This window comes from Salvelinus namaycush, chromosome 4, assembly GCF_016432855.1.
Source record: "Salvelinus namaycush isolate Seneca chromosome 4, SaNama_1.0, whole genome shotgun sequence".
Classification (NCBI taxonomy): Eukaryota; Metazoa; Chordata; class Actinopteri; order Salmoniformes; family Salmonidae; genus Salvelinus; species Salvelinus namaycush.
This window is the reverse complement of record NC_052310.1, coordinates 14,418,506-14,446,250: the sequence shown is the minus strand read 5'-3', so window position 1 is coordinate 14,446,250 and position 27,745 is coordinate 14,418,506. Positions and strand designations below refer to the sequence as shown.

At 43.1% G+C, this 27,745-nt stretch overlaps 1 protein-coding gene and 1 pseudogene across 3 annotated transcripts in view; one reads left to right on the top strand and one right to left on the bottom strand.

Moving 5' to 3' along the window:
• The first annotated feature begins 2,529 nt into the window (after window positions 1-2,529).
• Window positions 2,530-13,800, top strand: LOC120045374 (annotated as a pseudogene).
• A 1,073-nt stretch (window positions 13,801-14,873) lies between these two features.
• The window catches only part of LOC120045457 (ETS translocation variant 4-like), a 28,338-nt gene continuing 15,466 nt past the window's right edge, over window positions 14,874-27,745 (bottom strand). For 2 of the 3 annotated variants that reach the window (XM_038990340.1, XM_038990341.1), the window contains 8 exons: window positions 23,584-23,704; window positions 23,066-23,266; window positions 22,555-22,940; window positions 19,801-19,869; window positions 18,506-18,553; window positions 17,129-17,301; window positions 15,540-15,641; window positions 14,874-15,339 (listed from right to left, as the gene is read on the bottom strand). In XM_038990340.1, the coding sequence (XP_038846268.1) occupies window positions 15,112-15,339; window positions 15,540-15,641; window positions 17,129-17,301; window positions 18,506-18,553; window positions 19,801-19,869; window positions 22,555-22,940; window positions 23,066-23,266; window positions 23,584-23,704 (1,328 nt within the window). In that variant the 3' untranslated portion in view covers window positions 14,874-15,111. Of the gene's footprint in view, window positions 15,340-15,539; window positions 15,642-17,128; window positions 17,302-18,505; window positions 18,554-19,800; window positions 19,870-22,554; window positions 22,941-23,065; window positions 23,267-23,412; window positions 23,531-23,583; window positions 23,705-27,745 lie in introns of those variants that run through there. The other variant, XM_038990343.1, reaches the window with a different exon arrangement.

Genomic DNA, 27,745 nt, shown 5'->3' with positions numbered 1-27,745 from the left:
AATTATGTGTTTTATGTCTGCTCAGCTGATTTTATTCAATCACTATCATTTTGATCTGAGGTATTGGTAGGCCTAATTCTCTCTCTTGATCTGTATAGAAGACGACTAGCAAAGTGAGACGGTTAAGGGGCCAGGTCATTGCTTTCCCTGTCCTTACAGGCTTATTTGGGTAATATGAATCAATGTCTCATCCCCTGAGGAGAATCAATCTTCTCTCTGAGCATCAAGGACAACGAAACCGTTTTATTTGTTTGTTTTACTTGAATGTCACATCTGCCCTGTGGTGAAAACTTCCGAAAATGACAAATTGAATAGGAAGGGGACTGGGTAGTAATTTGAAAAGTGGGTGAATGTCTTTGTCTCAGAGCACTGTTCTCCTAAAACAGAATGTATATTTTATAGTAGGCTATCTTTTTATAAAACAAAGTGAAATGGATGGAACTATGTACTCAGGCATTGTCTTAGCTTTGAGTGATTGTTTCACTGTGCTAATGTACTCCTTACACTTTCTGCCCTCATTAAATATTGTATTGCTCTCTTTGTTGTCAATGTTTAATTTAGAAAATGTAATTGGCAGCCACACTGGTGTAGGTTAAAATGGTCATATTGACAATGATTTTAGCCCCACCTGTTGACACAATTAAAGTATTCCACACAGAACCCAGAAGTGTGATATAAGTTCAAAGTTTATTATGTAATGTGCTTGCTGTCAATGGGCGCGTTTCTCTGCCCAGGTGTTGCTGACACATGCCCGATCTTAGAACGCATGGATAGGTATTTTACATATCAGCTAACCACATGTTTTACAGCAATCTGGTGCCTGCCGGCATAGTCGATGTGGCACTTCATTAGTTGATGCATGCAAAATCAGAGAAGGGGAACGTGACCAAATACGGCTTTTTTTCTGGAAACAAAACAAATGCTGTTGAGCAGTAGAGTCAAACTCATTCCATTGAGAGCCTAGTTTCTGCAGGTTTTTGATTTTTCCTTTCAATTAAGCCCAAGACAATCAGGTGTGGGAAATTCCTTACTAATTAGTGACCTTAATTCATCAATCAAGTACGAGGAGCGAAAACCCACAGACACTCTGCCCTCGAAGTGTATGGTGAAAGTAGGGTGCGGCAGAGGAAAATAAAACATGTTCAAATCATCCTGATTGCGAAGCTCAACAACGTCAGTTATAGATTTGAACATGATGCGCGAAAAATGCTAATTTCGCTACCATGACTTGAATGGGATTTGTGCCTCAAATGCTAGCATTTGGAAACAGTGCCAGGGAAACTAAACAAAAGTATGGATTGCTGTCATCCTTTGTCAATAGACTGCTTACAGGGCAAGCAAACCAATATGTAATTTTGTAATTTGTGTGAACTATCCCTTTAAGTACCTTACTGTGATTGTTTTCAATTCAAATGAGCTTCTTAGAAAGCAATTTCTCAATAAATAATTTTGTTAGGACTGTCTAGGAGTGGTCTGAGCGGGGAGGTGAAAACTGAAAACTAGCTGTTAATGACAGAGAAGTTCAGAAGTCTCTTTCTTATTGGTCTATTAATTAATTTACCACCTGGTGATGGCACCAGGGATGCCAAAACTCCCATCTCACCAAAACAGGATGACATTTCTGACAGTCGTTTCAAACAGATCTTACACTAAAAGGACATTATCATTTTCACAGTATTATCTCAACCTCATAGTGTGGAAATATAAAACACAGCAAAATCTAATTTTTGACTGCACTGGGCCTTTAAGTTCCTCAACTCTGAAGTCTGCCATTCGCTACAGCATAGGTGTCAAACTCATTCCACGGAGGGCTAACGGTTTTCAATCTGTTAAGTAGTGTGAACAACTAAATCTCTCTGTTTCCCTCTGTCAAAATCCAGACGGCTCGCTGTCCTAGACAGCCATGATGCAGAGTGCTTAGGCTAAGGAGAACCACGCTCATCAAATGGCTGAGATGGATGCATTCCTGTTGACCTCAACAAGCAAGGGCCTGGACCACACACAAACATTGCATTAGAGATGTAAACATACAGTATGCTTTCCCACCATGTGATTTATGTCTGGGCTTCTACCTCATGCGTCTTTTCTGCACTTTAAAAGGTAACTACCACGTAGTAAAACAAAGTCCAGTCTGATGGTTTCCACTAGTTACCACAGCCACAAAGGTTAGGTTAATACATAAGGTTAGCAGTGTGGTTAAGGTTAGAGTAAGGATTAAAAACACACTTTAAACCTAACCTTATTTTTTAAGGTTAGGTTTAGGCATAAGGTTAGCAGTGTGGTTAAGGTTAGAGTTCGGTGTAAAATCAAATTTTATGAAGCTCAATTGTAGAAATAGGCGGGGTTTATGACTTTGTGGCTGTGGTAACTAGTGACGACCCAGTCTGAGGCACGACCGACTACGTCAGGCTTCCTCCAGTGTAGCAGCAGTAGCCCTCAGGGTTAGCAGGGCTGGAGATGGTTATCTGCTTTCCTTTAGCATCCTAACAGGCCGGATAGAGTGGCCTGCTATAGTGTGCTGTATACTATATGGCCCAGGGTGGTAGGAGAGGTTGTGTGGGTGGAAGGTTCCTGCCAGGGCCCTAGACCAGTCATCTGAAGGGGTGGAGGTTAAATATCATGCCAGTTCATCTCAATTAAACACACTTCCCTCTTACACAGTTGATGGAAGGCAGATTGCAGCCAACATGAGAGGCATTGGCATGATGCCAGATGGCTTCCCGGAGTGGAAGAAACATGCCTTTGGCGGCAACCAGCCCTCTTATGGCAAGAAGACAGAGCTTACCATCCTGGAGCAGAGAGAGAGAGAGCCTGGCCATCTACAAGCTAAAGGAGAAGCTCACACAAGTCAACAATAGTCATTGCCCTATAGAGAGAAATAAAGTTGTTTGTCAGACATTGCTTTATTTGTAAGGTTACCTGACTTCAATATTACTTCAACGGTTTAAATGATACATGGTATCCAGCTTTGGTCACCTCTCTTTTTCATTATGACAGGCTGTCCACGATAATCAGATCCTGATTGTGGTTGGAGAGAGTGGCTCTGGGAAAACCACCCAGATCACCCAGTACCTGGCTGAGAGAGGCTACACCACTCGGGGGAAGATCGGCTGCACTCAGCCCTGTCGTGTGGCAGCCATGTCTGTGGCCAAGAGAGTCTCTGAAGAGTATGGTTGCTGTCTGGGCCAGGAGTTGAGTGAGCAGTTTTACCTTGGTATATCTTTTGGATTTACTTTTAGTCCGTGACTTTGTTTATGAGGGACTTCTCACCTCTCAATTATTTTCCACACCAGGTGGACTACACCATCTGTTCTGCACCAGCCCTGAGACGGTGATCAAGTAAGTACATGACACATGGTATGCTGCCGAGGGAATGTCCAATAGACCCAGACATGTGTCAGTACACCCTCATCATGCTTGACGAGGCCCACGAGAGGACTCCATACTGACGTGCTCTTTGATCTACTCAAGAAGGTACACAGGGTCTTGTTCATAATAGCAAAACAGTCTGAATATTTCCTTGACTCCTTCCATTTTGAGAATAGTATAATGAGTGGTGTGTTAATTCCTTTAAATTCTCTGTCAAGAAACGCCCAGACATGATGCTGATTGTGTCCTCGTCAACACTAGATGCTGTCAAGTTAAAAAATATAAAAATATATTTTTTAAATTCTATGCATTGTTGGGAAGGGCCCATAAGTAAGCATTTCACTGTTAGTCTACACCGGTTGCTTCTGAAGCATGTGACAAATAACTTGTGATTTGACTTGAGTTTTCCCAGTACTACTTTGAGGCGCCCATCTTCACCATCCCAGGACGCACTTTCCTAGTGGAGGTGCTCTACTGCAAAGAACCCGAGACAGACTACCTGGATGCCAGTCTCATCACCGTCATGCAGATCCTCATGAGTGAGTCCTCAGGTACAGTTAAAAATGGTTACAGTACATACATCCACAATGTCTACACTTCAGCACCTGCGATAAGATGCAAATCCTCGATTGACATCTAAAGTTTAGGATTCGGCCATCAGTGACTCTTTGTCCTCTCTCGCTCCTTCTTTGCAGGTGATGTCCCGTTGTTTCTGGCGGGTCAGGAGGAGATTGACACAGCCTGTATGAACGGATGAAGTCGCTGAGACCTGAAGGGCCTGAAATCATTATCCTACTGGTCTACTCCGCCCTGCCCAGCGAGATGCAGACCCATATCTTTGACCCTGCTCCCCCCTGCAGCAGAAAGGTACCCTAACACAAACCAGAACGGTCCCAAAAACACACACACACACTCTTCTGCTGCCACACATGCTCGATATCGGAGGTAGGCCTAAGCCTAATAATTTTGTGTTATTTGATTATGCAGGTAATAATTGCCACCAACATTGCTGAGACGTCTCTGACCATTGATGAGATTTACTATGTGGTGGACCCAGGCTTTGTGAAGAAGAATGTCTACAATTCCAAGACTGGCATCGACCAACTAGTGGTGACCCCCATATCCCAGTTAAGCTGAATAGATATATGCAGATATCCTTATCATGCATGGAGAAGGAACACTGAATGTTTTTTTTTTAATGATGGATATACTTTGTGTTGTCCAAAGGATTAAACTGAAATCCAATCAAAATGAATCGCTATCTTTATCTTTCTCAGGCCCAAGCTAAGCAGCAGTCTGGTAGAGCGGGAAGATATAATGCTACCGTCTGTTTACAGAGAGAGCATACAGAGATGAGGTGCTCACCAGCAATGTGCCTGAGATCCAGATAACTAACCTGTCCAGCACCATGCTGTCTCTCAAGGTACATAACACATACAGACACTAATTGGCATGTCCTAACACATACAGACACTAATTGGCATGTCCTAACACATACAGACACTAACTGGCATGTCCTAACACATACAGACACTAACTGGCATGTCCTAACACATACAGACACTAACTGGCATGTCCTAACACATACAGACACTAAAGTTACTGATTATAGGCTCATATTAGCACTGCAAAACCCCAGAGTACCCTGCGTTAGTACAGGTTTATTTGCTCAGACCTGTTCTTCCAATGCCATCCACTCACTTCCCTCTCTCCTTACTTCCTTAAGGCCACGGGCATCAATGACCTGCTATCGTTTGACTTCATTTGACTTCCTACTGTGGATACAACTATTACAGTACATGCAGATATCCTTATAATGCATGGAGAAGGAACACTGACATTTTTGATCAGAGATGCTCTACATTTTAGGGGCTCTGGAGTAATGGTGCCGGAGAGGATGGCTGCTGTTTAATTGGCTCTTATCCAACCGTGCTATTTTTATTTTTTTTTGCATTGGTTGTAACTTATTTTGTACATAATGTTGCTGCTTCCGCCTCTTATGACCGAAAAGAGCTTCTGGACATCAGAACAGCGATGACTCACATTGAATTGGACGAATAATTTTTCTTTAATAAGTCGGACGAGAGGGATTTACTCCAGACACCTGAACAGGCCCTCATCCCCGTCATTCGCAGGAGAAAGAGACTGAGATTTCGCGGAAGGAGGATCAGGCGACGAGTGGCTAATCTGCCTTTGCCACCCGTATTATTAGCCAACGTACAATCACTGGAAAATAAATGGGACGATTTAAAAGCACGTATATCTTACAAACGGGACATTAAAAATGTAACATCTTATGTTTCGCCGAGTCGTGGCTGAACAACTACATGAATAACATACAGCTGGCGGGCTGTACACTCTATCGGCAGCATTGAACAGCAGCCTCTGGTAAGACCAGGGGTGGCGGTCTGTGTATATTTGTAAACAACAGCTGGTTCACGATATCTAAGGAAGTCTCAAGGTTTTTCCCGCTTGAGGCAGAGTATCTCATGATAAGCTGTGGACCACACTATCTACCTAGAGAGTTTTCATCTGTATTTTTCGTAGCTGTCTACATACCACCACATACCGATGCTGGCACTAAGACCACACTCAATGAGCTGTAAACCGCCATAAGCAAACAGGAAAACGCTCATCCAGAGGCGGCACTCCTAGTGGCCGTGGACTTTAATGCAGGGAAACTTAAATCTGTTATACAACATTTCTATCAGCATGTTAAATGTAAAACCAGAGGGGGAAAAACTCTAGACCACCTTTACTCCACACATAGAGACGCGTACAAAGCTCTCCCTCGCCCTCCATTTGGCAAATCTGACCATAACTCTATCCTCCTGATTCCTGCTTACAAGCAAAAATTTAATCAGGAAGCACAAGTGACTCAGTCAATAAAAAAGTGGTTAGATGAAGCAGATGCTAAACTACAGGACTCAGCTGTTCCAGACGACTGTGTGATCACGCTCTCCACAGCCGATGTGATCAAGACCTTTAAACAGGTCAACATTTACAAGGCCGCAGTGCCAGATGGATTACCAGGGCGTGTACTCCGACTATGCTCTGACCAACTGGCAAGTGTCTTCACTGACATTTTCAACCTCTCCCTGTCTGAGTCTGTAATACCAAAATGTTTCAAGCAGACCACCATAGTCCCTATTCCCAAGAACACTAAGTTAAATAACTACCGACCCGTAGCACTCACGTCTGTAACCATGAAGTGCTTTGAAAGGCTGATCATGGCTCACATCAACACCATTATCCCAGAAACCCTAGACCCACTCCATTTTGCATACTGCCCCAACAGATCCACAGATGATGCAATCTCTATTGCACTCCACACTGCCCTTTCACACCTGGACAAAAGGAACACCTATGTGAGAATGCTATTCATTGACGACAGCTCAGCGTTCAACACGAAAGCTCATCACTAAGCTAAGGACCCTGGGACTAAACACCTCCCTCTGCAACTGGATCCTGAACTTCCTGACGTGCCGCCCACAGGTGGTAAGGGTAGGTAACAACACATCCGCCACGCTGATCTCAACACGGGGGCCCCTCAGTGGTGTGTGCTTAGTCTCCTCCTGTACTCCCTGTTCACCCACGACTGCTTGGCCAAACACGACTCCATCACCATCTTTAAGTTTGCTGATGATACAACAGTGGTAGGCCTGATCACCGACAACGATGAGACAGCCTATAGCGAGGAGGTCAGAGACCTGGCCATGTGGTGCCAGGATAACAACCTCTCCCTCAACGGGATCAAGATATAGGAGATGATCGTGGACTACAGGAAAAGGAGGGCCGAGCACACCCCCATTCTCATCTAAGGGGCTGTAGTGGAGCAGGTTGAGAGCTTCAAATTCCTTGGCGTCCACATCACCAACAAACTAACATGGTCCAAGCACACCAAGAGTCGTGAAGAGGGCACGACAAAACCTATTCCCCCTCAGGAGACTGAAAAGATTTGGCATGGGTTCTCATATCCTCAAAAGATTCTACAGCTGCACCATCGAGAGCATCCTGATGGTTTGCATCACTGCCTGCTATTGCAACTGTTCGGCCTCCGGCCGCAAGGCACTACAGAGGGTAGTGTGTACAGCCCAGTACATCACCGGGGCCAAGCTTCCTGCCATCCAGGACCTCTATACCAGGAGGTGTCAGAGGAAGGCCCTGAAAATTGTCAAGGACTCCAGCCACCTTAGTCATAGACTGTTCTCTCTGCTACCGCACGGCAAGCGGTAACGGAGCGCCAAGTCTAGGTCCAAGAGGCTTCTAAATAGCTTCTACCCCCAAGCCATAAGACTCCTGAACATCTAATCAAATGACTACACAGACTGCCCCCCTCCGCTGCTTCTACTCTCTGTTATTATCTATGCATAGTCACTCTAATAAATCTACCCACATGTACATATTACCTCAATTACCTCGATTAACCGGTGCCCCCGCACATTGACTCTGTACCGGTACCCTCTGTATATAGCCTCGCTATTGTTATCTTACTGCTGCGCTGTAATTATTTCTTACTTTAATTTCCTACTTTTATTAGGTATTTTCTTAAAACTGCATTGTTGGTTAAGGCCGTGTAAGTAAGCATTTCACTGTAAGGTCTACACCTGTTGAATTCAGCGCGTGTGACAAATACAATTTCATTTGTTTGACAAAGGTTTACTCGCTCACCTTGTACGCTGGATAAAATGGAGCATGGAACAACAAGCTAACTTAAAATTGGTCAGTTTATGGTCAGTGACTAGTCTGAGTTAAAATTGCCTTGACCCCAACCATAATATTATAGTAATGAATGTGATTAAATGTTATACACTCTTCCCCACTCCTCTCCCTCTGTCTGCCTCGTTGTTTGTGTCAGAGGGCCGAATTCCCTCTGGAGCCCATGAGATGTAAGAAGCCGATCATATCCGTCCATCTGGGCTGCAGTAAGGAGATGCTCACCGTTGTGTCTATGCTGCCTGTGCAGAACGCTCTTCTCCAGGCCCAAGAAACCTCAGATCATAGGTCCATAAATACTGTGTAACCATGGCTATTATTAATGTCCTCCAGGCCAGTGAGTGGTGTTAAGTGAAAATCACAGAAAAAAACATGCACGGTTAAAATAAATAAACTTCTGTAGCTTTACAATTTTGAAAGCTATTCAAATTAAAATACATTTATCTGTTGTGTCTGCTAATACTGTTTTGTCATAAAACATTGGCGTCAAGATCATGTTCAATGTTGTTAGCTTTCGAGTTAGCTAGCTATCAAAATTACCTGAATGTCAGCCCCACATTCTGCTAGTTTTGGCTGATAATAAATGTACTGATACATTACTTAAATTGCCTGATGTCTCTCGAATTGGTTTCAAATGTGCACATCTCAACTTTGTTATACAGCACACATATTAGCTAATATCTACAGATGTTAGGGAGCTAGCTAGCAGAAGACAAGCTAGCATCAAAGGAAAATGTAACTCACTGCAGTTGGACAAAACTGTTCTTTCTTGTCTCGTTGGCTAACAAAATATAATATTACTACTTGTAGACGTACAGTTGAAGTCAAAAGTTTACATACACCTTAGCCAAATATATTTAACTCCGTTTTTCACAATTACTGACATTCAATCCTAGTAAAAATTCCCTGTCTTAGGTCAGTTAGGATCACCACTTTATTTTAATAATGTGAAATGTCAGAATAATAGTAGAGAGGATGATTTATTTCAGCTTTTATTTCTTTCATCACATTCCCAGTGGGTCAGAAGTTTACATACACTCAATGAGTATTTGGTAGCATTGCCTTTAAATTGTTTAACTTGGGTCCCCCCAAAAAATCCCCCCTACAAGCTTCCCACAATAAATTGGGAGAATTTTGGCCCATTCCTCCTGACAGAGCTGGTGTAACTGAGTCAGGTTTGTAGGCCTCCTTGCTCGCACACAATTTTTCAGTTCTGCCCACACATTTTCTATAGGATTGAGGTCAGGGCTTTGTGATGGCCACTACAATACCTTGACTTTGTTGTCCTTAAGCCATTTTGCCACAACTTTGGAAGTATGCTTGGGGTCATTGTCCATTTGGAAGACCCATTTGCGACCAAGCTTTAACTTCCTGACTGATGTCTTGAGATGTTGCTTCAATATATCCACATAATTTTCCTGCCTCATGATGCCATCTATTTTGTGAAGTGCACCAGTCCCTCCTGCAGTAAAGCACCCCCACAACATGATGCTGCCACCCCCGTGCCTCACGGTTGGGATGGTGTTCCTTGGCTTGCAAGCCTCCCCCTTTTTCCTCCAAAACATAACGATGGTAATTATGGCCAAACAGTTCTATTTTTGTTTCATCAGACCAGAGGACATTTCTCCAAAAAGTACGATCTTTGTCCCCATGTGCAGTTGCAATCTGTAGTCTGGCTTTTTTATGGCGGTTTTGGAGCAGTGTCTTCTTTCTTGCTGAGTGGCCTTTCAGGTTATGTCGATATAGGACTCGTTTTACTGTGGATATAGATACTTTTGTACCTGTTTCCTCCAGCATCTACACAAGGTCCTTTGCTGTTGTTCTGGGATTGATTTGCAATTTTCGCACCTAAGTATGTTCATCTCTAGGAGACAGACCCCGTCTCCGTCCTGAGTGGTATGATGGCTGCATGGTCCCATGGTGTTTATACTTGCATACTATTGTTTGTACAGATGAACGTGGTACCTTCAGGCAATTTTTTTGATGTTGAGGTCTTGGCTGATTTCGTTTGATTTTCCCATGATGTCAACCAAAGAGGCACTGAGTTTGAAGGTAGGCCTTGAAATACATCCACAGGTACACCTCCAGTTGACTCAAATGATGTCAATTAGCCCATCAGAAGCTTCTAAAGCCATGACTTCATTTTCTGGAATAAATAATTGTTGGAAAAATGACTTGTGTCATGCACAAAGTAGATGTCCTAACCGACTTGCCAAAACTATAGTTTGTTAACAAGAAACTTGTGGAGTGGTTGAAAAACGATTTTTGAATGACTCCAACATAAGTGTATGTAAACTTCCGACTTCAACTGTAGGTAGTAGGTTAACCAGCTTACTAAAATTCGAATTGTTTTCTCTATTGAAATGAGCGGTCCAGTGTACAACTTTGCTCGCAAATGCTCGAGTCGTTGTGCACATGTACCCTCTGTAGGATTGGGGTACCCTTGCGCAGGGCGGGTTATTATGGGTTTACAACCAGAATTAACTGCTATCGTAGCTATCACATTTGTTGATGGTGGTGAATTATGGTTGACTGACTTCCCTAACTTGTCATATATTGGTGGAAACCTCAGGCCATAATGAGACAGTTGTAGCCTAATGTGATTGGTGTTGATCAGTTGATGGCCAGTCATCGCTTTTGTAATTTTATTATGTGCCGCCCCAGGACAAGCAGGCCCTGGCTGACCAGAAGAAGGCCAAGTTCCACCAAGCCGAGGGAGCCCACCTTACCCTGTTGAATGTCTATAACTCCTGGATGGAAGAACAAGTTCACCAACCCTTGGTGCTTCGAGAACTTTATCCAGGCTCGCTCCTTGCGCAGTGCCCTGCATTTATGCAAACAGTTTATGCTAACAGATGCTGGGCATCATGGACAGGTAGGACATTCATCATAAGAATTTCTAATTCATTCTATATCCGGTAACGTTCTCAACTGGTATTATTACTTGCGCATGGTATTAATCCTGTGACTCAAAGACACAATCTCTGGGGCCTAAATTGAACTTAATCTACTTCCCATTTATGGATATCATAGAAAATCTATATGCCTACTTGTATCAATATTTTGGACATAGGGTGAATTATTGGATGTTACTTTGACCACATGGAAAGGCCACAGTGCGCATACAAAAGGTAATCTACAGTGGTTTCTTCCCGGAATGCAGCTAAAAAGGATCCCTAGGAAGGCTACTGTACCCTCATTGACCAGCAGGTGGTGTAAATCCAACTCTCCAGTTCTCTGTTCAACATCCAGCCTGAGTTATGAGTCTATAACCATTGGTGCTCTAAGCATAGTCACGAGCTACTTTCATCTATTTTTATTGGGGCTAGTGTTGCCTCTATGTAATAGAATCCTTGTATATACCATACATGTCTTGAAAGGCACCACTGTTCCGTGTTGGCCACCCATTTTTGGAAGTAAAGAGTGTAAGTGACTGTGCTACTTTTTAATATATATAATCAGGGAACAGAGCTCCAGAAAGATTAAAAACATACTCTTCTATACCCTAATTTCCCCCACTCCTTTCATCCCTTTATCGCGGTCTAAGGCACTGCATCTCAGTGCAAGAGGTGTCACTACAGTCCCTGGTTCGAATCCAGGCTGTATCACATCCGGCCGTGATTGGGAGTCCCATAGGGCGGCGCACAATTGGCCAAGCTTTGTCCGGTTTTGGCCGGGATAGGCCGTCATTGTAAATAAGAATTTGTTCTTAACTGACTTGCCTAGTTAAATAAAGGTTAAATATCGACAGGTTGGTGTATGAGTTGCTGCTGACAATGAATGAGTACATGCATCAAACAGTTGAAGCAGCAGTGCCTCGAGCCCCTTTATAACCGCTACGAAGAGCCCAACGTATAGAAAATCTTCCGCACCTTCCGCAGGAAATAGATCCCTTTACCCTTACACACAGGCTCACACCACAGCAGGAGAGAGAGAGGGAGACAGTCATTGATTGGTTGATACATACCAGGCCATTGTTCTTCTCTGTGTTCCTTGAGTCATTTGGTTTCATGGTTCAGTGGCAGCTAACTTACTCCCCTCAGACAGAAATCAAAAGTTAGTTTTACTTAAGATGTTCAATGTATAAATCACCTTAAAACCGAACATCAGGGATTCCCTTAAATAAATAACTATTAAGTGGATAGGAAGGGAAGGGCAGTAATCTGATCAGCCAGTGGAAGTCTGTCTGTTTTTGAAGACACAATGCTCAGAGTTCGATTAGTCTAGTGATCTCATGTAAATCGTTTATATCAAGGGAAATGGATGGGACTTTGATTGTAGGTCAGCAATTGCCAGATCTGTCGTTTCATTAAGACGACGGAAATGTAATCAGACTGAGATTATGAGTGAATCCTTTACTGTAATCGCCAGTGAAATGCCATTTTTTTCTCAATGACCATAAACCTCATAAAATATTGGATGGTCTCATGACTGTTGGTTTTTTCTTGTTGCTGTTATGTTATAATTAAACTGTCATGATCCGCCAATGATATAAATGGAAAGTATAGAACAGACCAGTTACAGAATTGGCCCTTGCAGAACTACCATCAAAAGTTTGCAGGTAGCCTAGTGATTAAGAGCGTTGGGCCAGTAACCGAAAGGTCGCTGGTTTGAGTCCCCGAGCCAACTAGGTGAAAAATCTTTCGATGTGCCCTTGAGCAAGGCACTTAACCCTAATTTCTCCTCCATATTTATTCATCTGGCAAATAGACACGCCCCTTTTAAACAATTCAGAGTCAAAGATGGATCTAACCCTTGGTTTTCTTCTGAGCTATCTGAGCTCATTCAGATGAAAACTCAGGACTGGGCCAAAGCAAGGAAAACTGACTCTGTAGTGGACTGGCAATCTTTCAATTGAAAAACAGATGCACTATCTCGATTAAGGAAGCTACTTTTTAAGCTCTATCTCTGACTCTGCTGGTGAGTCAATCGACTGCTCTTCCCTCTGCCAGCCTTCAGCTGACTCGACGGTTAACCCGTCAACTTCTAGTGAATCTTTGTTTTCATTTCAACAATTTACTGTCTGTGATGTGCTAGATGCCTTGCTTAGGATTAATGTGAAAAAATCCACTGAGGCTGATATGCTTGATCCATATTTGCTGCAGCTCTCTGCCCCCCCGAATTGCTGAATCATGAATCAATATTTTTTACCTGACTATTATATCTGGTTCAATCCTCAAGGTTTGGAAGGCGTCCATGTACTCCCCCCCCAAAAAATTATGATTGCCCTATTTCTAAACTTTCTTGACTAGCTAAAATATTAAAATCCTTGATTAATTCTCATCTAAGATCTTTCTTATCTTTGAAATGTATTCTAAATGTACATCAGTTAGACCAGGTCATAGCACTATCTCTGCTGCATCTCTAGTTATAAATGATGTGGTTAACTGTATGGATAAAAGGCAACATTGCTCTGCCCTCTTCATTGACCTGTCAAAGGCCTTCGATACTATTTATCACTCACTGCTAATTCAGAGGCTTTCCTCAATTGGCCTAGACCAGGCTGCATGTAACTGGTTTAACAATTACTTGACAGATAGAACTCAATGTGTATCTACTGATGGTGTTAATTTAGGTTTCCTGGATATTGCGAATGGTTTCACGCAGGGGTCGATTCTGGGTCATGTGCTTTTTATTGTTTACTTGTCTGTAAAAAATTATAACGTGCACTTGTTTGCCGATGATACTGTTGTGTGCTGTTGCCCTCACAGTTGACAAGGCTCTATCTGAACTACAGTCTTTCTTCATTGTATTACAGAAAAACTTTGACCTGAAATTCGTGTTGAATGTAGATAAAACTAAGTATATGTTGTTCTCTAGAGTGCATAAAAATAACTCTGATTTACTTTGAATGCTTTCCATATTGATTGTGTCCCTGCTTACAAATATCTGGGCATCTGGATAGATGAAAAATGTTGTTGAGTGAAGAAGCTGAGAATAATAATGGGCTTTTATAGAAATAGGTCCTGCCTCTTGCTAAATAGTAGAAAGCGGATTATTCAGTCGACAGTCCTAGACTATGGCACCATCCTCTATTATGAACGCAGCTGCCTCTTCATTAAAGTCGTTTTGTACTCATGCAGTTTAGTACTCATTACTGCATTCTCTACCAGAAAGTTGGTTGGCCCTCTTTGATGTCACGTAGGTTGATACGTTGTTATGTTTTCATTTATAAAGCCCTTTTACAAAAAAGTCCCACTGTACCTAACATCGTTACTAAACTTTAGACACTAGTCTCAGGGCTGGTTAACTCTTGAAATTCCTGTGGTCTCTACTGAGTTAGGTAAATCAGCTTTTAGTTTTCATGTACCTTATTTGTGGAACAATCTTCAACATATTCTTAATGTGATATTTTGATCAAATGAAGGCAAAATAAAAAAGTCCCTCTGGATAAGAGCGTCTTCTAAATCACTTAAATATACAATTTACATTTCAACTGATTCTTTTAATTTATGATTGTTCAGGTGTCCCATTGCAGCTGGAGCGTGCTGTGTGTGCATATATTAGCAGAGGAACAGTCTGACCTTTTGAGAACCTTTGTAGTAATCATGTTTCCTAGTTGACATAAGGTGTGACCACTGATAACGTCAGAAAAGGAAATGGCAGGTAGGAAATGCATGTGCTCTTTTGTCACCGACTTTGACTTCAGTTTGGTTAACTGATTTTGATGTCCATGATTTAGAAATGACTCCATACCTTGAGATAACACCCATTCTCCCTCTGTGTAGCCATTCCCAATCTGCCACAATGTTATCAGAGGAGTAAAACAACATCTTGGCACAGAGCAGTAGTAATAATGTGTCTTTATTAAGCAATCTCTTTAACCACAGTCATGTGTATGGATTGAATAGGCCTCAGAAGTGAGAGGAATGCAGCTCTTAAAAACTCAAAAATCCCTAATGAGATTAATTTAAACAAAAACAAAAAAACACCATAGCCTTATATACAAGTGAATGGGGTGGGCATGTGCAATAGGTGGGTATTATGGGATATTACAGAGAGAATTTGGAGGATGGGGTCGTAGCATTAGTACATGTAGCCTTTGGAGTAGGGCTGGGCGCCCATGTTTGGTGGGGCTTGCTCTTGGGGGTAGGAGGCCCTCTCGTCCATGTGGGACAGGGGCACGGTGTCCTCCTCGTTGACGTAGCGCTCAAACTCGGCCTTCAGGCCGGGCCGATGACTGTCGGGGAAGGCCAGGGAGATGAGGGCCTCGGGCTCGCACACAAACTTGTAAACATAGCGCTCCCCTGCCACCTGCAAACACAGAGGAAAGGGAATTCTCTGTTAGACATGTTCATTCGTTGGTGTTGTTATACTAATGCAAGTACGGAACAAATAACCCATTTCATATAAAACATTGCTTCCAAATTGAATTGAAGGGCCAACAAACTGATAGGCAGTCTCTCCACTCTCAGAGACATATCGGAACTGCTGAGTAAAGCCTTAGTTTGTACCTTCTGCATAATTCCCTTCTCGTAGTAATATCGCAGAGAGCGACTGAGCTTGTCGTAGTTCATGGCTGGACGGTTCTTCTGCATGCCCCACAGCCTGGCCACCTGAGAGGAGAGAGGGAACGAGAGAGGAGGGAGGGATAAGAGAAAGCGAGGGGAGGGAGGGAACATAGGGAGAAGAGAGAGAGGTGGTTTTGCATCTGGGTCTGTTCAGCTCCAATGGATAGACCCTCTGATCTTTACAGGTGAATGAACACACATTAACGTTTGTAGCATCTGTCAAAGGACACTCCTATTATACTTTATTATATAGATTGAGTTTAGATGGAGTAAGGACTTTCACTCAGGAACCAATATGAATGAATTCCAAATCATTTGCCCTTTAAGGAACAACACAATTTTTCTTGCTTCAGCCTGCAATGTTTTACTGCCACCACTAGGGGGTCCTCAGTGACCAGTTGAAATGCTCTTCCTCTCCGAGCTAACTGACTCATCATGTCAAAAGCAGGGCGAGTCCCCACATGTGGATTCACTTCCTTTTTATGTAACCCATCACCACTTGAATGCAAACAGAGTCCCACAATGTACGCAGTGAAATAAGAGTCTGGTGCCTGGTTCTCATTGAGGCGGCGTCGTGAAATTTGTCTCAACCTTCCGTTGAACGGCCTGTTAATTCCAATACCTATGAAAAGTCTCACATCTCCAAGCGAGTGTGAAGTGAAACCGCTGTGTATGAGCTTTGTGTTGTTGACAAACATTCTGGTCACTAGGAAGAGTTCAGTGTAGAAGAGGCATATTAGACTCCTGACTCAGAGGGTTTAAGGGAATGCTAGTGTCCCAGAGCAGACTCCTCTCTTTGTTCCTGAGTGCACACTCAACCTTAATTGCTCTTGTAAAAACCTTGCAGTATTAATTATTTACGTACAGCTACCAGATAATGGAAGTGTCATTGTATCAGAATGTCTTATAAATAAACGTCTTAGAAGTGTATTCAAACAGGTAAATGAATTTCTAAGTCAACAGCCCTCAACTTCAAAAGCGCCTCTCATACATTTCATTGACTTATGGGTAATGTGATGTAAGGAGTGAATATTAGGTGATGAAACTCTTCCTCCATTTTGTGTGTGTATCTACTGTTACGATTGGTAAATAATGCATGGAGGCTAATGGGCGCCTGGCAGTTTAGATCAGTGCATGGCCCAAGAGGGATTGTATAGAAGTAGGGAGGGGGAGGGAGGAACAATCTCAAACATTGAAACGTTATTCTCGACAATACACGATCAGCATTAAAGACCTCTTACGTCTGACTGACCCCGCAGCATATAGCAAGCGAATTTAAGAATTTAAGCTACTTCTAATGTTTCTAAACAACGGTCAAAGATCCCAAATGGACTTAACAGAAACGTAACAGAAATGCTGTAGATTTAGCTAGTCTAGACCCTGGTTGTGTTAGGGTTAAGGTTGGGCCTTACCCCCTCTGGCTTGATGAGTTTGAACTCTACTTCTTGCTTTTTTCAACATAGAGCAAAGATCCCAAATGGACTTATAATATGACGTAACTGTAGATCTAGTTACTGTAGGTTGGGCCTTACCTCCTCAGGTTCGATGAGTTTGAACTCCATGCCGCGGCCGGTCCAGGCGATGAAGTGTGCGTTGCCAGGGTCGTCCAGCAGGGCCACCAGGAACTGCCAGAGCTGCAGGGATCCCCGGCGCTGGTAGGGGGCCCCCTCACGGAACACGCTACCACCCTCCTGCTTCACCTCACCTGGAGAGGAACAGGGATGCTGGAGGTTGGACTAGGCTGGAGGCTCAGACTTTATGAGGAAGTATGCAGCTACCATTGACTAGGAGTGGTACAAATACTGTATAATCGTGTAACAGACAATTATAACTGCCGTAACAAAACAAAAACAATTCTGGGAATTAGTGCGGTTGAGTCTGTTTCTGGGGTAACATGGATTTTTTACAACGTGTTGAAACTTTGTTGCTCCTTGCTGAAACAAGCAAGGTGTTGTAGCAAACAAGTCTTTGGTTGCCTAGGCAACACCCCCCCCCCCCCTTTGCAGCTGCAGCCCATGTAGTCAGGAGTGGAGGAGAAAATGTACTTCTTAATAATAAATTAATTAATCTATTAGAATTAGTTATTTATTTTGCTATTCAAACGATTATAACAGCGACCGCGCATGGCCATTTGACTGACCATTAACCGGCAACCAAAGTTCCATGACCATCACAGCCCTACCATTGACATAGGACAGCTAATGACAGGTATGGCAATGTGGTCAAAGCTTGCTTAACATTACTAATAGGATAAGGATAAGACTGTAATTTTGTTTGAGTCCAATCAATAGCTGTCTTGACAGGCTTAAGATACTGTAGTAACTGCAACATTGTGAGTGACAGTTGATTGGTTAATTATCATGAGAAGCAGGGAATGGTGCCAATATACAGTTCTATGAGTGTGGGAACATGGGGACTGTCACTGTAAGTCGCTGTCACTCTAACCCGGTGTGTTTCGCCAGTTCAACCTGTGCAGGAGCCCTCAGGCTCTCCCCTCACATCAGTCACCCCAGTGCACCATGGGAAACTGACTATCACCTTGCTCCCCATGACACAGGAGCCCGGTCCCTACCTCAAGCACGGGAAACAAAACCCACTAACTCAGCTCCAACCAGGAGCCTGTTACGCAAAAAAAAATAACTCTAAAGCTTATTGTTCGGCTATACTTTATCTGATACTATTGGCAGTGATGTAGTGCTGATACCGATACACGTACTGGGGAAGATTAATGTGAGCGATAGGTATTCGTTCCCAAACGGAGAGCCACGTGGTGTGATTGAGTGGATTCTATGTCTCTCCTATGGAGAACTGACAGTGGACACCCCCAGTGCCATCATCAATAACCATTATCTGATCTCAGTGACACCTATTGGAGTGGATTGGAGTGTGCAAGGAGTTGTAAGACTCACCTTCTAATTTCTCAGGAACGACACGGGAGTCGTTTTCAAAGAGATAGCCTGTAAGAAAAGACAGGGGTTGTTATTAGTGTTTAAAGTGGTCTTGTGTTGCTATAGCTTGTTCACCATGCCATATCTCGGATCACATTTTCACAAAATGAATGACTATATTGGGTTCATGTATCTCTTACACTTCAACAAGAATGTGTAGAGCACTTAGTGAGAAGGGGAGGATTCCTCACACTAAATATCTCTAAAGGACTCCATCTTCCCTCTTACTTTTGATTTAATAATACTTTTGATTTTAAGTGTCTAATACTCTTGTGATTCTTAAAGGGGCACCTCAACACTGATTTGGTAAAAGGCTGAGGGATGGGTCTGGAGATATTTAACCACTCTCAAACGCATAGACAGAGCTATGGATACAAGGACTGACCATCCATGATATCAACATTATAGTTTTGTTTTGAGACTGTACAGTGTTTGTTTACATGTTAAACAAATGTATATCTTGGGTTCTGATGGGGTACAACAGTTAAACTAAGCTCATGAGTAGGCCGTCATGAGTAGGCCGTCATTGTAAATAAGAATTTGTTCTTAACTGAAGGTTAAATAAAGGTTAAATACATTTTTTTTTAAAGGAGGCATCTTTAAGTTATATTCTTCCAAGAATCAATGGGTATATATCACTCATTTAAAAGGCTAAAATGGATGAAGCAACTGCAGAATGCCTGTTTAATAATACAATCTGTTTTGTGATTGGCTGTTCAAGAGCAATTCCTGAATTCTCACTTATTTAGGAAATGATGCTGGACAAGAACTAGAATGACCCAAAATGGTGTGACAAACAAAGGGAGTGAAGAGGAGGATTGTTTTTCTTTTCTCAAGGAAAAATACTCTGGCTTGTTCATGGAGTAATATTTATCCAGGGATTCTTGGGGCATGGGAGAGGCCAGAGCCTATGCCAATGGAAACATAGACACACCGCCGGTTAGCCAATGGAAATACGGACACTCTGGGCTGGTTAGCCAATGACCGCAAAGCTACAGCCAGTAGCCAGGCCTCATTTAAATTAAGAATAGGAGAGGGAGATTCAGTACATGTAGTATCCCCCATCCTATCTTCAGTGCCATGAACCATTGGCACAGACTTTTGGTAAATAGGCGTGCATGTAAAAAACAACAACATGATCATGCAGTCATAATGCATTATAACACTTGTCATAGATGTCTATGTAGTATCTACGACGGGCTTATACATGCATATAACAGGTAATAATGAATTTCACCAGACATGTTTTTGCTTACCTTCATTGTTGTGCTGGGGGTTGGGGTACCCCTCGTTGTGGTGGTACATGGAAGGACATCGAGGCACATCTATAGGACAGAAACACAAGCATACACCTATTGGTCAATGCAGTGTATCAGAACAATCAGTAAAATAGTTTTCAGTGTACAGATGGATTTCCTTCCTCAGTCTATATATACTAGGCCAATATCCATGGGGAGAAAGAGTATTAATGTGCATATTTTGTTTTAATCGCAAGGACAAAACCTTAATTTGTCTTCATATCACTTGTCTCCGACAGTATTTTTAGGCCATGAGTTAGCTCCTAGGGAGGAGCAGCAGTATAGTTTAGTGTATTGGTAGAGAATGTGAGTCTGCATTGTCAGCACTCTGTCCATCCACCTGTACACACCTCTACCTGACTCAACCATCCCACACTGCAAATGGATGGGCTCTTCATACTTCTATCGATCCCGAATCAAATTCCGAATCAAATGTCCATTTCCTAAAGCTTTATTAATTGAAAACCTCAGATGTTTCTGCCTGTTGCTAATGGCTGCGCTCGGGTTGGTGACAAACTGCAAACTGCTGTTATCGCCTATACAGTGTACAGTATGTGTGCCTGTGTGAGTGAGTGCATGAATGGCAAGAGGAAGCCAGAGTGGGTAAAAGGTGCAGCAGCTCTAGTCTCCTGCCTCTTCTGCCTCTCAGTGGTGTGGTTAGCCTGGTGACTCACTCCTGGAGAGTGCAGTTGCAGTGCTGTGGCTGTGATAGGATGTCACTGGGGTATATCAGACCCTCCATTCCGGGCCAGCACTCTATCACACTGTAAATAATATCACTGCCAGCCAGGGAAGACTGCCACTGGGGAGTGATGGGAAGATTTGGGACGAGAGCACCAGGGTCAAATTGTGTGCTGGCTGGTGTCGCCAGCTTTCGTAGCCATTTTGTGTCTTTCACACAACACAATGGCACACATTAGTTTACTAGATGGACATTTGAATATGAAAAAGACAAATTTATTCACAAGCCTGAAACACATAACTGCCTATGTGCTAGTGGTGCGCTTATCTATAATTTTGGTCACATTTCAGCAGTGGTGTAAAGTACTTCAGTAAAAATACTTTAAAGTACTAAAGTCGTTTTTTGGGGTATCTGTACTTTACTTTACTATTTATATTTTTGCCAACTTTTACTTTTACTTCTCTACAATCCTAAAGAAAATAATGTACTTTTTACTCCATACATTTTTCCTGACACCCAAAAGTACTCGTTACATTTTGACAGGAAAATGGTCCAATTCACGCACTTATGAAGAAAACATCCCTGGTCATGACTACTGTCTATGATCTGGCAGACTCACTAAACACAAATGCTTTGCTTGTAAATGATGTCTGAGTGTTGGAGTGTGCCCCTGGATATCTGTAAATGAACAATAAAAAAATGTAATTGTGTCACCTTGTTTGCTTAATATAAGGAATTTTTAAATATTCATACTTTTGATACTTAAGTATATATTTTTTTAGCAATTCCATTTACTTTTGATACTTAAGTATATTTAAAACCAAATACTTTTAGACTTTTACTCAAGTCGTATTTTACTGGATGACTTTCACTTTTACTAGAGTCATTTTCTAATAAGGTATATTTACTTTTACTCAAGTATGACAATGAAGTCCTTGTGATAGCATTTCGGAGCAGGAAAAACAGCTGCCAGCTTTTATCTGCGGCACACGTCTCAGGCAGTCCCACCAGCCTCTTCAACTCCTCCTATCACTTTCAAAATATATAAATACAGCCGGTATGATGCATTTTGCATTTCTGTATTTTGAAAGTTATATATCTTGAAAACTTGATTGCTGATATACATAACATTTTTGACTATATCAACAATGGACTAATAAAACAAATACCAAAAGATAGTTTTCCTTTAAAGGGAACAGCCAGGGCTTTGGGGCTGTGCTGCTGCACTGTGGAGGTATGGTTGCCAAGGCCCCTGGCTACCCCACCCTCTCCTCCCCCCTCCTCTCTCCCTCCACAGTGAGTGTTCGAGTTACTGCGGCCACGCTCATTTTTCCATTATGAGTTCATCTGCCTGCAGAAAAAGGAGCCGCTGTTGCAACCCGACACCCCAGAGTGCTCCACTGGGGACTCTAGTCTTTCCAGTGCCCTCCATTTTCTCAATGAAATTCCTCTGCCTCCCTTTCAGTGAGACAAGTGTGGAGAGACGGAGCGGGGAGGAGTGTAGAGGAGGAAAGAAACTGCATTACAGTCAAGAGTCAATACCTTTTTTTGCAAAGTGCCAGGGAGTTGAAAGGAGGAGTTTGGAGGTAGGGAGGGGGTAGGGCAAGGTCTGTAGCAGACATAGAAGTGTCTGCGTTTGGACATTTTGTTCTAATGTTATCCATACACACCCGGATGACGCAAAGCAACTTTTTTTTCAAAGGAACTTTTTGTAGGACAGAGAGCAAAAGCCACAAAGCAATATGTGTAAGTAATTGTATACATCCTACGTCCTACAGAAGGTGAATATGCCTACATGAGCGATATGGGATTAGTTAGAGTATGTTTTGCAGTATTCTGTGGGTCAGTGTGTTATGATTTGTTAGGGAGGAAAGACGCTCTGTGACCTCTGTGAGAGATTAGTTTCCCTCCTAAAACCATGAGTCATTCAGTATAGATTCTTTATATTAAACGGGGGTTGCCATTCAAAACAGACTCATATTGTATCTCTGTCATTCTTCCCTTAGACCCTCAGTGTTTTAATCACTCACCAGGCTCATAGGTGTAGTCGGTTGGCTCCTGCTTTACCATCATGTGGGCAGGAGGGAACCTGTGCGGATGGTGGTGAGAGTGTGGGTGGGGTTGTTGGTGTTGGTGAGGTGGGTGAGACCCGTGCCCTGATCCATGCCCGGGTCCTGCCATGTGGGTGGCCCTCTCGTAAAGAGGGTCCAGGTACTCTTGCTTGAAGCTCTGCTGCAGGTAGGGTAGACAGGGGTCTGAGTGCTGCCGATGATAGCCACCACCTCCACCTGGTCCTCCACCTCCTCCTCCCCCACCACCGCCTCCGGCTGGGGCAGGGTGCATGCGCTGGAAGGCCTGCCCTTGAGGGGGGAACCCCTGGGGGCACATGTCTGCTGAGGGGGCCTGATACCTGGAACTAACAGAAGGGAAAAGAGAGGTTATGAAAACTATCAGTGCCGACAGAATATTATTATGTCACCAACCAAAGGCGTATTGTTTTGTGGCACAATTAAGTATTTCGTACAGTCCAGGGGTTAATACCTGGGGTTCATGAGGTAGTTGTTGTGGTTGGGCAGTGGCTGAGAGGCGGCAGGGGAGTTCATGTTGTAGGCCGTGTTGTCAGGCCGTCCACCAGCGCCCCCGGCAGGCTTGGGGGAGTAATGATGCTGCATGGGAGACATGGGCGTCCCTTGGGGGCAGGAGCTCTTATTGGGTCCTGCAGCCCTCTTCGGCTCGTAGGCACTGTAAAACACACACAAGCATGGTTCATGAATCGCTATTTGGTTCATGAGTATTACCAAGGCATCAGTAGTAGGCCCTAACATTAGTAAAACAGGTCAGTAAGCCAAAGTGGGCTTATGGGGGATGGGTGTTTTGTAGTGACTCACGTTGTGTTCAGTAGCTTGTCTGGTCACTCTCTTTGATGCACTGCCTTGTGTATGAGAATTGACTGGAATTGGTTGACTCGTGACCTGCTATGGATCCTCTGACTCCGTAAGATGAGAATGTTTGTATACGGGCCATAATAAGCTGAGTACTGTACTTGTTGACATGTGTACCTGGCATAAAGGCACTGCTCTCCATTGGGGATCTGCTTGTGGCTACAGGATTGGCTGGGGTCGGACCAAGGGCTCGGTGGTTCCTTCTTGATGGTGACTGGCGGGCTGTGGAATGCCACTGCTGTAGAAGAACAGAGACAGAAGAGCAGGTTGGCAAACATGGAAAGTTTTTTTTACCCTCTATGATGTCAGCAAGTTCAAAGGCAAAGCAAACACTTTCGTCCGCACAGGAATCCCTAACATGTGCCAGACCGCTTCAGTGACAGTGAGTTGAAAACAAGACAGACACATATAAACATACATGTGCATACACACATTCCTGCAGTTCATTTGGAAGCCATTGGTGTCCTCGCCAACTTTTTCTCCTCTCTTCCAGACACAACACAAGCCATAACTTCCTATGCACCCAACACAAAGTATACCCAAACCTAAACAACGGCACCGGCCAAGAAACTGTCTTTCAATGAACAAAAGGCCAGGCAGATCGCTCAAAAGTGACTTCGAAATTGGACGTCTATCCATGTCTTGATGTCGTCGGGAAATGCCTTCAAAACAGGCCACTAGGGGCAACAGTGAATACTATTACCATCAAGTAGGCTTGGATTTTGCTAGGGCATTGTGGACAGGGGTGGTGGATCAGAAGGTTGCGTGTTCAATCCCAGTGGTGGACACTCATTTATGTATATATATTTTTTTTTACCCTATCCCAAACCTTTACCTTAACCATGAGTGCCTACATTTTATGTGACTCTGGAACAGAAGGTTGAGTGATGAATCCTGGTCGAACCCTTAACCTTCTAAATTCGACGTTTGGCGCAACTGAACTATACTGAGCAGGAGGAGCAACCCAGGGTGTCAAAAACACTTTGAATTTTGACATTTGGAGCAACTTTGAAATTTGACGTTTTGGAAAAACATGGATAAACGTCTAGTTCTGCAGTGAGATTGTGAGAGCTTGTTGCAAAAGCAATGCAACACTTTGGTCAGTATGATGTTTGAGTGAAACATAATACGTTCTTCATTTCCTTGGCAAACAATGTTATATCATTTTGGGTATTTCAGTTAATAACTTTATTTTCCAAAAGGAGACGGCCAGAGAAACATTTTACGTTTGACCTCACAAGGTCATGTTACTTGTTAAGAACAATATTCTGATGATTATTCCCTATTGGAATTTGTCCTCCAGGTACCCTCTCTAAGGCCAGAGGTCACCATAAAGCAGGTCTTAGTAAGTGATATTTAGCCCTTGAGCCATAAAATCGGCCATGGGTGTCCTTACGCAATGAAGATGTTTCAGATGTTTCAACCCCTAGGTCTCAGCCTTAATTTACTGTTTTGGCCCAGGGCAGCGAAGGATGAGACAATGAACAGATAAAGGTATGGCCTCCCCGCCGGAGGACGAGAGATTTTCTGCGAACCTCTTAGAGGAACGTGCCTGTCTTCCCATATGTATACGTCTGTCTATTTCTGTCTATTAAACCTTTAAATGTAGAAGTTGTTCGTCTTGTATTTTGCTTCTCGCATTTCTCCACACCTTGACTGGTTTTCAATTCCTAACATTTCCTGTCTTGGTTTCGTTCGTCATCTGCATGAACATTCTGAGTATGTTTACTAGATCTTCCACACAGCCTATATTCTTCTCCCATTTTCAATCCAAACTCTACAGAAGACATCTACTTTCAATCAAGCTCTTCCCTTGGTGGGGACCTTTGCCTTGAAGGCCACACAAACCACCCAAAGTGGAGCTTCAAACTGCTGAGGCTGTGTTTATTATGCGAGGGGAGGTTCTCACTGACTGACTGTACAGCACAGGATGTTTTTCTGGGCCTGAGAGGGTAAACAGCAGCAGCTGTGCACTTTCAGCTGGGGACGACTGTGTGTGTGCGTGTGTGTGTGTGTGTGTGTGTGTGTGTGTGTGTGTGTGTGTGTGTGTGTGTGTGTGCGTGTGCGTGTGCGTGTGCGTGTGTGCGTGTGCGTGTGTGTGTGTCTGCAGTGGGTGTGGAGCTGACGGAACAGGCCACACTGAAACCCAAGACCAGGTAATTGCATACTGTCTGTATCCCATTCACAAAAAGGGAGGAGAGAAAATGCAGCGACTTACTGTAAATGGCTGAGAAAGGAACGTCTACAGCTAGTCAAACAGAGCAACAAAGAAAAAAAGAAGGCTCGAGAGGAATGGGGGGGAGTAAAAGCGACAAACAATCAGTGGGAAATAAAGACAGAACGAAAGAGACTGAGAAAGAGAGAGAGAGAAAGTGACAGACAGACAGACATACTCAGACAGGCAGACCGACAGCTTGTGGAACGTTTGAAAATGGGGGAAAACCCCTTTTGTTTTAGTCTCTTCTTTCCCATGACACACCCGGGCAGGTGAGGAAGTGTTGGCTTTAGAGTGCGATCAAAAAGGATTAGAAAAGTATTTACCAAGATTTCCCACACAGACACAATAGGATTACAGCCCCCCAAATCCCTCTGCCCTCTTCCTTTCTCATCATTCCCAGGGTGGCACATGACCGAATTTGTTTCCAATATGGCTATGAGAGTGTGGAATGTGTTTGTCTCACACAGTGACCCTCTCACTACACACAGTCCATGGTGTGTAGAGTGTACACAAGTCACAATGCAGCCTAAGTGGAGCAGATAATACGTTTGGCAGACATACAGCCTTTTGCCGTGGCCCTGCTTTTGTTTAATTTCGAACACTGCGTTCTGCTCTGTGAACGGCATCGAGTCAAGAGCATTGGCCGCTGTTTGAGAATGAAGCACAGCACTGTTCAACAGTAAGTGGGTGGAGATTCGTGTGTCAGGATCTACAATATTAATTACTCTTGTATATGAGCGTAGGACTGCTGTGAGTGTGTATGATTGGTGCTGTTGTCTGGCATGCTTCCCCAATTAGGGGTTGGCGGACTTCCCTGTTAACGAAGCCCTAGTGAATCAACTGATTTCTCAAGATCAAAGGAGGTTGTGACACATTGGATATCCCTTGATCCTAATAGAAATGTCCCAACATTTTGAGCATCTGACTTGTTTCAGTTGTATTTGATCAGAGTAAACTATGAAATCAGAAAACATCTAATCAAATGGCTACCCAGACTATTTGCATTGCACCCCCCCTCCCCTCTTTTACACCGCTGCTACTCTCTGTTGTTATCATCTATGCATAGTCACTTTAATAACTCCACCTACATGTACATATAACCTCAACTAACTGGTGCCCCCGCACATTGACTCTGTACCGGTAGCCCCTGTATATAGTCTCGCTATTGTTATTTTACTGCTGCTCTTAAATTACTTGTTACTTTTAAGTCTTATTCTCATCCATATTTTTTTAGGGGCTTGTAAGTAAGCGTTTCACTGTAAGGTTTACACCTGTTGTATTCGGTGCATGTGACTAATACAATTTGATTTGAATTATGATTTATTTCAACCGGAAAAGGGATTCTTAAAATGTACAATTTAAAAAGGATTTAAAAAAGAATGGCTTCACAAATCCTTGAAAAAAGTGACATTGTCAAGGTAAATCCAAAGTCCAAATGACAGAAAATTAGACTCCGAAGTTTATAAAGTAGTGGCAGTCACATAAACAGAGTTTGGAGAGCATGGCTCTTCCCTATTGGTTTTATTTAGGGGACATTTGACCCCAGCTCACTTGGTTCTGGTTTCCCTCTCTACATCTTTGTTAGTAGTTACACTTTTCTCCACCAAGATCCTCATATTTCAAGGAGTTTTTTTCTAATATGGGGAGGGGGTGTTGTGAACTTAAACATAATGTATAATGATAGAGAGAAGTGTTTAGATATTTTTGGACAGAGAGAGAGAGAGAGAGACTCTTTGTATTTGGAATGGGTGTTGGGGATTGGAAATGTGAACACATCCTAACCTTGTGTAAAATGATGATCTCAACAAAGTAGGGGTTGTTAACTTTAGAGACGTTTATGGCTGAAATGCTTTTCTTATTCCCCCCACAAAATTGACGGATATAGGGCATGTGGAAAGTCTTCTTCTTGTTATGAAAGTTGAATGTTTTCATCTTGTGTTTGCTCCTCTTCCTGATTCTTTTTTTTATTTTTTTATTTATCTTGCTTTCCCTGGTGTCTTGCCAGTCACTCCCTTTCTGATCACAGGATGATCCAGGTTATGGATGGGGTTGGAGGGAGGA